The sequence below is a fragment of the Phoca vitulina genome, unplaced genomic scaffold (assembly GCF_004348235.1).
Source record: "Phoca vitulina isolate PV1807 unplaced genomic scaffold, GSC_HSeal_1.0 scaffold42, whole genome shotgun sequence".
Classification (NCBI taxonomy): Eukaryota; Metazoa; Chordata; class Mammalia; order Carnivora; family Phocidae; genus Phoca; species Phoca vitulina.
This window is the reverse complement of record NW_022589745.1, coordinates 3,987,217-4,001,103: the sequence shown is the minus strand read 5'-3', so window position 1 is coordinate 4,001,103 and position 13,887 is coordinate 3,987,217. Positions and strand designations below refer to the sequence as shown.

Sequence of the window (13,887 nt, the reverse complement as noted above, 5' to 3'; positions counted from 1 at the left end):
GCAGATACTGTACAGGTGGTGCAGATACTGTACAGGTGGTGCAGATATTGTACAGATGGTGCAGATACTGTACAGATGGTGCAGACCCTGTACAGATGGTGCAGATACTGTACAGATGGTGCAGATACTGTACAGGTGGTGCAGATACTTCAGAGCTGGTGCAGACCCTGTACAGATGGTGCAGATACTGTACAGATGGTGCAGATCCTGCGGAGCTGGTGCAGATACTGTACAGATGGTGCAGATACTGTACAGATGGTGCAGATACTGTACAGGTGGTGCAGATACTGTACAGATGGTGCAGATCCTGCACAGCTGGTGAGGAGCCCATAGGTTAAGAGATGGAGGCCTGGCAGTTCTGAGGAGGGCACTGAAAGCGTTGTCCAGGCTGCAAAGATGGGGTTTGGTGGCAGAGAGGAAGAACGCTGAGCGCAGACTGGGTGGAGACAGAGAAATCCTGGCAGAGAGTGATGATGTTTCATGTGTTTGGGCTACAGCTGGCGTGGGCTGAGAAGGGTCCTGCGCCTAAGCAGGCACACGCACACTAAAACAGCCCAAGGAAGAAAACTGCATGTGCATGTGTGTGTGCAGGCGTGCACAGAAGTGCATGGAACTCCTTATGAGAGTGTGAATTTTGAGACAGAGAAGGCAAAAATAAGACATGAAAGGCAGGGGCAGGCCACGGGGACTTGATTTCCCCAGGAAAGCAGCTGTGATTCTGAGAAGCAGAGGCCTCCCCAGTGCTTCACCTGCGTGCCTCCTGCTGGCGCCCCAAGCCGGAGCTCCAGAGCCTGCTGCCCTGGTGCCCTCTGCCCAGCTGATGCCAGGACCATACCCTCTGGTAGTTGCAGGAAGCCCACCCGAGGGCTGGGGACCCTGCTCTCTAGCACAAAACAGAAAAGATCCTTCCTGCCATGCACGAGGGCTGTTCCTGGAGAGGTCCCTTCCGCTGATAGAGTCACCGTGGTGACTGTCCTTAGAAGCTATTCACTGGGCCCTGGTTCCACTGGAGAGACCCAAGACCCACCTGCTCCGGTGCTCTGATATCCTCCAGCCCCCTGCCGACTGGGCCTGGGCTCCTCATCCTTTGATCCACTTGCAGAGGAGAACATTCTGTGCTATGGCCACAGGTGGGCCCACCCTGGCTGCACATTAGAATCATCTGGAAACTAAAAGTACATATTTGTGCAGACCAGTCCAATCAGATCTTTGAGAAAGAGGTGCAGCAGCAGTAGCCCACAGGCGACTCCCGTGTGCACGCAGGCTCGGGAGCTCTCGCCATCCACTGGCCACCCTCCACGCCGGGGTAGCTGCTCACCCATGTCCTGGCCTCCCTGGCAGTCCCCCGCCCTGCCTGTGCCTGGATCTGCTTTACCCAGGAAAGGAGAGTGGTGGGGCTAGAACAGAGCTTCCCTAACATCAGCGCACATTCAAGTCGTCCAAGAATCTTATGAGATGGTGGATTCTGATTTGGTACATCTTAGGGCCTGAGAATCTGCATTTCCAACAAGCTCCTGGGTGATGCCTATCTGCTGGTCTGAGGACCACACTTCAAGTAGCAGTTTCTGGTTGCAGGAGTCAGGGCAGCATTCAGATGAGGAGGGCATGGTAAGATGTTTGAGAAGAATGGACCCATGGGAGTTGGAGAGCCTAGGGGGCTTCCTGGAGGAGGTGTGAGCTGGAGGTGGGTGGGCCTGGAAAGAGCAGGAGAGACTGCATGGGAGACAACAGAGGACAGTAGGGAAAGGCGCCTGCTAGGGCTCACATCCTATCGTAATGTCTCTGCCCACTTTCCTTGTCTCCTCTGTGCATATCGGTGCGGCCCTTCCTCTAGGCTTGTGAGTTTTAAAACACTGCATAGACGTTTCTATTTTTACGTCTAATTCCTACTGTTTTGTGTTGTACTTTTTACTTTTTTGTTCAGGCTTTGGCTTGTGCAGGTGGTACAGGATGGAACGTTCTTCTCTTCTTTTCTGCCTCATGAGCAACCACTGGTCCTTCAAAACCCATCTTAAATTACACGTTATCTCTAGTATTCCCTAACCGCGGACCTCAGGCAGCATTACTGGTTTTCTCAGCCACGCTCCCACAGCCGTCCACCCTTAGATTTGTAACAGATCCCTCACTCTGGCAGGAGAGCACATTTTAGTGCTTCCAAATTCTCATGGGATGTAAATCTTATGGATTCAGGAAAGAGGTACTGAAATTTCCAGGAATTCTAAAGTATTCCTGAAACCATAAGTTATTCTGTATTTTTTTTTTGCAACACTGTATTCATGTGGTTTTCAATGAATGTCCAAAATAATACACAGTGAATCATTTTTCTGTGACTAGGGGTTATATTAAAAGAGACTTTCTGTTAAATATGCATTATAATGAATACATGATTTATTCTTATGAACCCACATGATGGGAAAGATTAGATATTTCAATAACAAGAAAGAAATGATCTCCACCTAATATAAATATTTGATAATAAAAAATGCTAAAACAAAGATGTAGGAACCCAAAATAAATGCCAAATAAAAATTGCTTTAAAAATAGAAGATGTCATCATGAATATTTAATATTTGAAATCATTATTCTTAGAATGAAATTTTAAAACAAGCAAAATATGAATTGCTCTACTCAATAATCTTGATCTTAGTTACAAGGCAAATATTCCAGACATAGAAAAATTTCTTTCACTTAGTGCTGACGTTTAAATTGTTGTGGGATGACCCAAAAGCATCATCACCTCAGACGGAACCACAGCATCTCTTCGTATAAGCTCTCATCCTGTTTTGATCCTGAAAATGCTGTATCCACTCGTCTTGGGTTTGGTTTTAGTGTTGAAATCATTAGTGCCTTTGCATAGTCTAATTTTAATGAGTTTTTAATTCTATGACAGAATATTCCACAGAAGCATTCAGATCCCCTCTTTGAATCTCTTGTTTTAAAATACTGACAAAGAGCCAGAGCCTATGTGGTGGATGCCCACACACCAAAAACTATGAGCCGCAGCGACCTCTGGGCTCATCTTCAAATTCCACCACCGTGGCTCAGTGGCTGCCGCACACCACTAGCCGTAAAAACAACATGCTGTGCTTTCTCTTCGTGGTGTGTGCAAATGTTTGTTTTGTACACCAGAGAGGGTCCTCAAGCCTTAGATGGTAGAATTGTGTGCCACAGAGAGGATAAATAAACAATGCTGTAGAATTCACAGGAGGAAGACACTCCCCACCAACATGGAGCATGAAGAGTCAGCTCTCCAAGGACCAGGGCACAGACTCAGAACCTCCAGGTGGAGGCCAGAAATTGGGGGTCCAGGAAGGGAGGCCAGGTCTGAGTGGGGGGGGGCAGTAACTCAGGCCAAAGGCTGCCGACCTCAATGCTGTAACGTTAAAGTCCCCTCAAACTGTGCCTTGTTTCTAACATGCAACCTGGTCCTTAGGGACCCCTCCCACAGGCCAGCCCAGTCCTCAGCTCGTTGCTGGGAACCACTCTAGAGGAGGTTTGCTAAAATGACTTACTGACTCAACCCATGCGGGAGCTCTTATGAGATGTCACCTTGTGGCCTTTCCTCACTGAAGCCCCTCGTGCATCTAGCTGCTTGTTTATGAGTCATCCCGTGGCTGACAGGAGGGGTCAGAGGACCTAGGCCTGAGGGGGTGGATATCAGCACAGGCTCGGGCTGGGACCAGTCAGATCACGAGGCACACAGGCCACGCGGTGACAGGACTGTGTCCTCTGCGAGTGGGGCCAATGGCTCTCAGATTATTCTGGCTGCAGATTGCATGCCCCTTGCATGCAAATGCCACAGAGCCCATGGAACCTCTCCCGAGCCTTTGTGCACCAGGGATGGAATGGCACCCACCTTGCCCCCCGAGCATCAAAGACCTGCACAGACCACCCCAGGACCTTTGCACTGATTATCCCCTCTCCTCAGCTTAATGCTCACATCATAAGCAGCCTTTCCTGACAACTTAGTCCAAAATCAATTCCCCAGTCCTTATCAGAGGTCTCCATTTTAATTTCCTGCTTACTATTCATCAGCATCTGATACTTTTTATTTCCCTTTCTTTCTTTGTCTAATTTTCTGTCCCACCTCCCCTGCGGTAGCCTATCAGCTCCCTGAGAGCACAGCCCTTACTTATTTTTCACAGTTTCTTCTCAATACTTAGAATAGTGTCCGACATGGAGCAGGTGCACAACAAACATTTGTTAAATGAATGAAAATAAGGAGGCAGAAGTAAGACTTAGAACCTTCCCGCACACACACTGCCCTAGAAAAAGAAGACGTGTTTTCAAAATAGACTCCAGCTTTACAAAATTTAGAAAAATTTAGTTTCACCACCCCCATTACTGTCTTCTACCTGCCACCCTGGTCAGGCCCCTGAAGGACACTGTCTTCCTTAGAGGGGCGTTTTACTCAGCCAAGATGTATCTCTCCAATATTTATCCATCAGTTCTTGAAGTCACAAAGCAAAATGATAGGTAAGCAAACGAACCCTTTATCATCCTTGTAGACATGTAAGCACTGTCAGCCCATGATACAGTAAGAACCCGGATCAAAGGACCTGGCAGCTCGTGTTAGCGCCTCTACAAATCTGGGAAAACGACTTCCTTCTTGCAATCTTAATTTCCTCACCTATAAAAAGAAGGGATTGATTCTAGGCCAGAAACATTCTAGATGAATGTGAATGTTCGTGTCTGGGAAGGTCATGCCGCCATTCAAGTGTATTTTTAAAAAATTTTGAGTGACAAAAGAAAATGATTATGGTAAAAGGTCAAGACTTGAAAACATAAATATGTTCCAAATTGTGTAGAAAACTTTTAAACTGGGGAAATCGTGAATGATGAGAAGAGGTCTTATCTATACACTGGGGGACAATGCATGTTTTTTATGTTCATCTTTTTCTTTGTTCTTGAAGTTGTCGTGATCATTAAGGGTGTCATATTTTCACAGCCCCTTGGCCCCTATGAAATTAAATTGAGGGAAGCTAGGCAGGTACCTGCTAAGCTCCCGTCGTGCCCCCATCGTCACGGCTGGCTCGGGAGTCGGTGGTGATTGCAGACCGGTCTGTACGTGCTTCTCAGTGCGGTCGGTGTGGGGATGGACCAGACCAGGCGCGGCCCCTCAAACACCGCATTCCCTTCATCCTGGCCACACTGAGGAATGGCCTCGAGAGCCAAAAGATACCAATATAAGGACACTTGGGTTTTGCTTGCACTCTGGGGAACGAGGACTTCTTTCATTAGGGAGCTTACCAATTAGAACTATTGGAGGTATCATCTGGGCCACTCATGGGGAATGTTTCTTTGCGAATAAAATGAACCCAGAACAAAGCAGACCTGAGAAATAGAGAAAAATTTAAACAAACAAACAAACACGAACACCACTGATTTCTGTTGACTTCATTGAACCCCTGTATCCAGCAGTCATGGAACAAAACCACATGCTGATCCGTTTGGTCTCCTGACCCAACACATTTCCTTTCTTGTCTAAACCGGTCTGAGATGTATTTGTGGAAATGCAAGGATGCACGGCTTGTCATCCGCCTGTCCTAACCTGGTCTTTCCAGGGGGCCCCGCACAAAGGGCGACAAGGTCCCCCCAGACGGTGCCATGGGACAGCGTGCCCCCTCCGGTGCCTCTTCTCACGAGCAGGGCTGATCAGGGTCCGTGCTGAGTGTGCACCCAGGTCCCTCAGGGACGGCTGCCTCGCTGTCCGTGTGAGGGGGCTCTAACTTCGATTCTGGGACCGAGTGAGAGCCGTTTAGGCCTCTCTGCAAACCATCCGTGTCTGGTTGCGGTACCCTCCCATGTGAGAACCAAGCAAGGCTGAAACGAGTACTTGAAGAACCGTGACTTATTTCCACGGAGTGTGTGACTGTCCCTGCCCGCTGCGCAGTTCGGCGTTCCCGTTCTTTGGGCTGCACCCTGAGCAGTCTGGCACAGACCGAACAGGCGGCCCCGGGCCGGCAAGGAGGCTCTTGGTGGAGCCCGGCGCACTTGTTGCACTCAGCCTCCGGAGCTGTAGCCCCCCGCCTCCTCTGGTCCTGGGAGCGCAGCCCTGGTCTCCTACTTCGGTCCCCTGGTTCTGCTGTCGTTCTCTGCGGGTTCCCTGTCCTGTGGAGGACCACAAACCTCTTGGAAGCCTCTGGAGCCTTCTACAGAGGATGGATGCTCCCCTTCTCTGCCTGTGGTTGGACCAGTTTCTCCCTACTGTGTGCCAGACTCTGGGTGTACCAGATGCTGAAGCCATAGCTCCCGCGCCCCTCCTCCCCCTGCATCAGGTTAGTGGGGGAGGCAGGTAATTATAATACAGTGCTCTGTAATAGAAACAAAACAGGGAGCTTTCAGAGTAAGGAGCTAAACACCTAAAACAGCCCCAAGATGTTTTTGGGAGAAACCACAGCTACACTGGGTCTTAAACAATGAATAGAGGTCATACATTTTGCTGGAGGGCGTGTTACAGGCTGAAGGTTCAGCCCAGAGACGGAAAGGTCGCATCAGGGAACCAGGAGGAACATACAAGCAGCGAGCACATGTTGTGGGAAGCATGAAGCCGGAAGTCTCTGGAAAGGAGGCCAGGAGGGCACACAGAGCAAGGGAACAGGAGACCATGGGGCTGGAATCAGCCTAGAGGGTCGTTGGAAGAATCCCAAATGTAACCGTGAAGGCATCGAGGAGGAGTTAAAGGGATTTTATCAGGAAAGTAACAGTCATATTTGCTTTTCCAAGAGTTCAGTTGGAGGTGCAATTTGGATGAATCTTCTGGCTACTGACACCGGGATATTTGCCCCATCGTGAGCATGACCTGATGTCAGAGCTTACCCAGGGGATCAGACATGCTGGAGGTTGACCGCAACTTGGGTGTGGCTCACAGTCTTCACCCCCAATCAGCCGTTGTGACCCATTCCGCCAGACTGTTTGCGAAATGTTCTCATCCCAAAGCCCGGAGCTCACTCCTGTCTGCGCTCTGTGCCTCAGCCCTGTCACTGGGGTCTCGCTTAACCCAAAGCTCCCTCAGGCCACTGCGGTCACAGCATATGCTGAGCACCCCACGTTAACCTAATGGTTGTTCAGACCCTAACTAATGTGCTTATCACAACCCAAAACTGTGCCCCGTTCTTTTTTTAAATGCTCTGAAAGGCTAACAGCTCCCCTGAGGCTATAACTTAGACTTTGTGGCTTTTCCAAATCTGCACCTGTATTTTGCTGTCATTTTTTCTGTTCCAAAGCACAGTCAGTGGATGGACAGTTTTTAGGAATGCTGAACACCAGACCCGGCACCCAGGGCTCAGCGAACAAAGGCAAATAGGAAACAGGTCTGTGTCCCGAGCAGCTCAAACCTGTCGCAGCAAGTATTTAACCATCTTTTCCGAAGCGGAGCTGAGCACCTAGGGCTCACGTGGTTTCCCCCAACACCACACAGCTTCCTGCTCACTGCAGGAGAGGCTCTGAATTTGAACTCAGCTCGCCAGGTGCCCTGGTGCACTCTGCTCACCAGCCCTGTATGGATACAGAGGAGCTGTAAGGAATCACCTCTGGGGACTTGCTAATCAGACTCATCTGCTGCGGTCACATAGGAGCCTCTGAGCTAGAATTCTCCACCAGCCAGATGCTCTTGGAAAGCGCCTCCCTGATTTTAGAGGTGGCTTCTTGAACAAAGTGCGTGATACCCACTCGTGCTTCTTAGAAAGAAATTAGGGAAACAGCGAAAAGCATGCAGCAATCAATCTGTCTGAGAGCAGCATCTAGCCCGGCAGACCGGCGTTCCCCACACGCACAGCCGAGACAGGACCCCAGCCAGCAGCGGCCCCAGCTCATCTCACCTGAGCAGGTTCTCAGCCGAGCTCCCTTTGTCACAGCAACAGTGGGCTCCCAGCCGGGGAGGTCTGTGCTCCAACGTTGGCTTGTCTGGGAAGCAGCCATACAGCCCCTGTTTCCTTGCAAGAGGCAGTCGTCAAAGCATCCTCTGGGCTGCAGAATGAAACCCGGTCTGGGGATCCCTCTTCAGGGCTCCCCGGGGTGCCTGGCACCGCCTGGCACAACCAGCCACGTCCGAGCTCCAGCCAGACTGCTGACCTGGCACCGGCGCTGTGTAATATCACTGGCTCGCACGGGGAGGCTTTAACTGTCTCGTCCCCAAGCTCAGAGCCCTCATGTCTCTGTAAGATGCTCCTCCTGCGGTGGACTGCTCCGTGCCCCGGGCTTCTCTCTGCCAGGGCTCCAGCCTTGCAGGGGCTCACTTAACCCAACCCCTGCAAAAGATGTCACCCAAGGATCCATCATTTATAGCAATGTACTGATTAACCCCAGGGCTTCTGTGTAAGCCCTTTTCTTTTGTTAAGCCAATTAAAACACATTTTCAGCATTCAAATATTTGTAAATATTCTGGTGTTTTTCCATAAATACCTATAGGTCGAAGTCATTGTATTCTTTAAAAAAAAAAAAATCCAACAAGTACTCCTTCATTCCTGTGTAACATGCTGTTCTCATTTAATTTATAGGACTTGCAACTCCATATGGAAAGGATATGGTTGACTGGGGAGACATGGATATTTAAAAAAAAAAAAAACATAATCGCATAGGAAATTAATAATGCACGTTAGACTATGGATTATGTTGTTAGGGGAATGAATGCATAGGACAGAGGAAAAGGGCACAGAATTGACACTAGAGAGACCCAGTTTCCAGTTCCAAACCCAATACTCACTGAGCCGTACGGATTTGTGCAAGTGCCTGGTTCCCGGGCTTCACGCCCCTCCCAGGCTCGCTGAGCACCAGCGTCACTTCGGACGTCACCACCAGCTAGGTTTTCCCTTCTGAAGCCGAGAAAAGAAAAGCTATCTACTTGTGGTTTTGGAGGCAGGGTGGCCCTTAGAGGGGTTGGTCGTTGGAATCCCTGAAGAACCCCGGCTTGGACTCACATCCCTGCCCCTTCTAGCTCTGTCACTTGGACAAATGTCAGAGAAGACAATGCCTCAGCGTCCTCATCTACCAGATGGGAGAACAGAGCTTGCCCCCGGCTGATGCAGTTGCTATAAGGACCGAATGAATCGTTACTTGCAAAACCACGGCTCCCGCTCAGTGAATGTTAGCTGTTACTATTACTCCTCTGGGGTCCTCGTTCTACCAGAACTCTCTGAGCTACCGTGCCTTCTCGCCGGGACTGGATGTGCAAATCTCTTGTATCCACTCAAGAGTCAGAGTCTCACGGAGAGAGGGTTCTGCTGATGTGTGCAAAGACGAGGCAGGATCTCTGCGTTTAGGAGGCAGGATCTCGCCTTCAGAAGACAAAAACAAAGCCATTTGCTGAGCATTTACCATACACTGGGGCATTCTGTAAAATACTTTTTCTCTGTTAACTGTTGTGTTTCAGGGCACCGCGTAAAAGCATTTTTCTTTCAATAACCATTTAAAATGGTCCCGATCATAAAACAGGCTAATACTAATGTAGAAAGCTTATACAATTTGCCTGAAGCCATAGATGTAGTTAGTGTTGAGTCCAGGATGGGAGCCCTGGAAGTCTGCTTCCAAGCCCGCGTGAAGGGTGAAGTCATTCATCACATGAATCAGTGAGGAAAAGGAGGATTTCCAAGAGAACTTAGAAACTGGGATGAGGCTTTACAGAGGAGGAGGAGGGGGACAGCCTTTTTCTCCCCAGCCATTCTGTTTTCGTGTGTAACTGTGATTGCCAACATTTTCTTGGCACATGAACTTCATCAAAAGTTTTTAAGCATGGACTTCAAAATATGTATTGCTATATGAATTATATATGGATGTCCTACACTAAGTAATGATAAATGACGGCAACAACAGCAAATGAGGATGGAACCGAGCAGACGAGTGTCCGTCTGCCTCCAGCTGGGGTCCCCGCACTTGACCCCCGCGGGTGAGGCTTCACACCAGCGGCCGGGAGAGGAAGCCCGGGTACTGGTGCAGCACGGGCATCACAGAGCAGGCGGAAGGTGGGCTTGGAGCCGAGGGACAGCGGCCGGACTGCCCACCTTCCACGCGAAGGGAGAAAGGAAATGCAGGTGAGCAGAGAGGAGGAGCGTCCCCTCCTCACCAGGACAGACAGGATCCGCTGCCAGCCTCCCAGGTTGTAGGACAAAGAAGAAGGGAAAAGAGCAGCAGTAACAACAAAAGCCTCCCTCTGCCCACCACCCTGTCATCCGTTACATCACACACGGGGTGCAAGTCCTTCCCCGCACGCTGGCAGCCATGCCGAGCATCGATTCTGGCCACCGCAAGAGGTCTGTGCGTGAGGACCTTCTCTTCCAGTCCGTTCTGGGGTTCTGAGTATTGCTAAGTGTGTACCTTTTGGTTGAGGCTCTTCTCCTTTACACAGGCTATTTCTATTTTTCCTTCTGTGTAACGATGAGTCCAGGTCAGCTAAGGACATCCCACCCTGTCCCATCTCTGTCTGTTCCACACATTTCTATTATTACAACGAAGCTGCCCCGCTGTAATCACTCCTTCACATACCTACGCTTCCGTGGTTCCCCGAGGGACAGCGGCCGTGTGTACCCGTCTGTGTGTCCCGTTTCCTGACCTCGGCACTACTGAGAAGTGTGAGTGGGTACTTCTCCTTTGTGGGGGGCTGTTCGGTGCACCGAAGCCCCCAGCTTCCACCCACTAGATGTGGCACCCTCCCAGCTAAGACAACTGAACTGTCTCCAGATATTGCCAAAGGCCTCCTGGGGGCAAAATCAACCCTGCTTGAAAAGCACTGCTCTACTCTGATTACAAGCTAATATTTTTTTAAAAAAAGTTGTGAAGAAAATATCAAATTATGATAGAGTGCGTTCAATGTAGCATAACATCAACCACTGAACACTTGATATCTATCAGTATAATTCTCTATTAAAGAGAAAACTACAAATTCATTTATTAATTAATTTATTAGGAAATTTAATGAGTATACTGAACACTTAACTGGTTTTTTTTTTTTTTTGAGTACTTTCCTAGCCCTGAATGTAAAGTCTTAAAAAAAAATAATTGTCTGTTGTCACCGAGGTTAGCAGACAAATACAAAAGTCTTTCGAAAACACCTACATGTGCAAATATGCACATATTCCCAGCAAACCAATGCTATCATCAGTCCGCGCATTGATTGATTCTTTTCACAAATAACTATTGTTTCTGCTCTGTGTCGGATACTACCTTGCCTAGTGCATGGATTATAAAGCTATATAAGACCCAATTCCTGCCTTTAGGCAGCTGTGGTTTGAGAAAAATCTAGCGAACAAATGAAGGCAATAAAATATTATTTATTCTTGTAATAAATATTTAGTCCGAGTGCTGCTGCATGCTGGTAATAGGAGATTGAGCAAAATTGATACCATATCATGCAGCTAGCATTCTAGAAAAGATAAGACACAAAATGAGAAGGCAGAAGATTCTAGTGGAAGTAAGGAAAGCCATGGGGGTTTAGGGTGGGTGCGCCCATCTTAGATTAGAGGAATATTCATGATGATTTTAACACATGCTCATAAGTTCTCTTGGATACTCAGCTCATAAAATGTGGAGTCTATTTCACCTCCTGTTGGATATGAGTCAGTGTTGGTGTTAGTGATGCATTTCTAAGAGAATGTGGTGGAAGTATCCCCGTGTGACTCAAGATAGACGATAGCACTCCGCTTGCTTCTCTCTAGCTTGAGGCCATGCCCTGGGAACCCAGCCGCCATGTTGTATGGATGTTCAGGAGATACGGCGTGGCCCAGGCTGATAGCCCCCGCTGAGGTCACGGTCAGTGGCCACGCTAGTGGCCAGACTTGCGAGAGTGTGAGCTTTTCAATGAATCCAGCCTTCAAGTCGCCCCAACCGAGGCTTAATGGCACAGAGAGGAATTATTCCTACAAAGTCCTGCCACATTGCAGATTTGCAAGAAAAATAAATGTCACTGTTGTAAGCCACTAAACTTTGGGGTGGTTTGTTACATAGCCAATATTAACCTTGACAATATCACCTAGATTTGAGAGATATTTTCACAGGGGTAGTGGGTGCATAAATGTACTTTGAGTAGTCTGGGCAAGGTTTCGTGACGTGATAATATTAGTTCTGCCTTGAAACACGAGTGCATTCTCCGGTAAGTATTAGCCAGGCAGAGAGGGAAACGGCAGTGCCCACACTTTTAAGCACAGGGAGCCGTGTGGGCACAGGAATGAGGCTATGAGCTGGTACGTCCACTCTGTGAACTGTGAGTGTGCGGCCTGGCCTGCCCCTGAGGACAGGGCTGGGACAGAAGGATCAGAAGAAATCAAGCTAGATTCACATATGGAAGCCTCTAAAACATTTTTTGTTATTCTGAAAATGTACATATGACATACAAGTTACCATTTTAATAATTGTGTAATGTGCAATTCAGCAGCATTCAGCACATCCCCGGTATTATTTCCAGAACAGTCTTTACCCCCAAATTCCTTGCACTTCTGAATTTAACTTGCTGTTTTCCACAGCAGCTGCAGTATTGTAGCCCCCACCAGCCACGTAGGAGGGCCCGGTCTCCCCACATCCTCACCAACATTTGCTATTTCCTATTGTCGCTGTCACTATTATTATTATTATTATTATTATTATGGCCATCCTAGTGGATGAGAAGTGGTATCTCACTGTAGCTTTGATTTGTATCCCCCTAATGACTAATGATGCTGAGCATCTCTTGATGGGCTTGTTGCCCATTTGGATCCACCATATTTATATCTTCTTTGGAGAAGCTTCCAATGGGAAAACCTTTTGTATCATGCCTTGTGGTTGGGGTTTCATCCTGAGAGCAGCGGAGAGCCATTCACCATGGGAGGAGCATCATGATCAGATTTAAAGTCCAGAGAAATCAACGAGGCTCCAAGCTGGGGGCACAGCTCATGTGGAAATTAGGCTAGAAAGGAAGGGAGCGCCTCGGAAGACCTGAGCAATAATTAAAGCCAAGTTTCAAGGAGTGAAGAATGGGGTCAACCGGGTCCTTAGACTGTTGACAGTTTTGTTGCGTGTTCCAGTTGCTTCCTGGTTCATGTGTTTCTACAACTATGGGGGGAACTGTTTCATGTGGTAGTTTTGGGGAAGATCACCAGGAGGAATTCTGGAAGCCTCAAGAGAAGGGATGTTCCTCTGTTTAGGTTCCTACCTGCAGGGGGGTCCCTTAAACCGTCAGAGCTGAGCCTCATTTTCTACTTTTCTTGTCAGATAATACGTGAAGTTACACAGCTTAGGGTGCATAAAAATGTCACATTGAAAATTAAATGTCACATAGTCTACTTGGAGAAACACATTCCCTGCACAAATTATATCACACAATGATAGAGATGATTTCTCGTAGTGCATGTTTGTACTACCCGTTACTAACTCTGTATAAATAAGCTGGGAGAAATTAATTTGCCATTCTTCAGGAAAAACGGAATTTGGTCCTTGCCTCGTGCTGAAGATCCAAATGACAGCTCACTTCCTATATACTACTCTTTCTTTTTTTCTTTTTTAAAGATTTATTTATTTATTTGACAGAGAGAGACACAGCGAGAGAGGGAACCAAAGCAGGGGGAGTGGGAGAGGGAGAAGCAGACTTTCCACTGAGCAGGGAGCCCGATGTGGGACTCGATCCCAGGACCCCGGGATCATGACCTGAGCCGAAGGCAGACGCTTAACGACTGAGCCACCCAGGCGCCCCTAGTTACTCTTTCTAATATCTTAATTTTTGAGACCCCTATAGTAACTTAAAACATGTCTACGGGTATCATTTTACTAAACAGCATTGTTTATTTTAGTTATTAATAAAAAAGTTATAAAGGAGTTTTTACACATTAAAACCATTGAAAATCCTACCAACCACTCCCTGTCATAAGGACTACTAGTGTTTTGGTGTATTTTCTTCAAGATAAATATGGAAAGCAAGCCAGAGAT

General features: G+C 48.1%; 1 protein-coding gene and 1 long non-coding RNA gene across 5 annotated transcripts in view; both read right to left on the bottom strand.

Annotated features, from left to right (window-relative positions):
- The window catches only part of LOC116648226, a 7,159-nt gene extending 6,660 nt beyond the window's left edge, over window positions 1-499 (bottom strand). Inside the window, exon 1 of the mRNA XM_032430080.1 lies at window positions 179-499. Within this exon, the coding sequence (XP_032285971.1) occupies window positions 179-482 (304 nt within the window). The 5' untranslated portion in view covers window positions 483-499. The remainder of the gene's footprint in view (window positions 1-178) is intronic.
- The window catches only part of LOC116648227, a 23,145-nt gene extending 14,159 nt beyond the window's left edge, over window positions 1-8,986 (bottom strand). The window contains exons 1-4 of one of the 4 annotated variants that reach the window (XR_004302473.1): window positions 8,705-8,986; window positions 7,821-8,249; window positions 5,251-6,314; window positions 4,995-5,163 (exon numbers count right to left, since the gene is read on the bottom strand). This is a non-coding gene — a long non-coding RNA (uncharacterized LOC116648227). Of the gene's footprint in view, window positions 1-4,994; window positions 6,315-7,820; window positions 8,250-8,704 lie in introns of all 4 variants that reach the window. The other 3 variants (XR_004302470.1, XR_004302471.1, XR_004302472.1) reach the window with 3 other exon arrangements.
- Window positions 8,987-13,887: the final 4,901 nt, after the last annotated feature.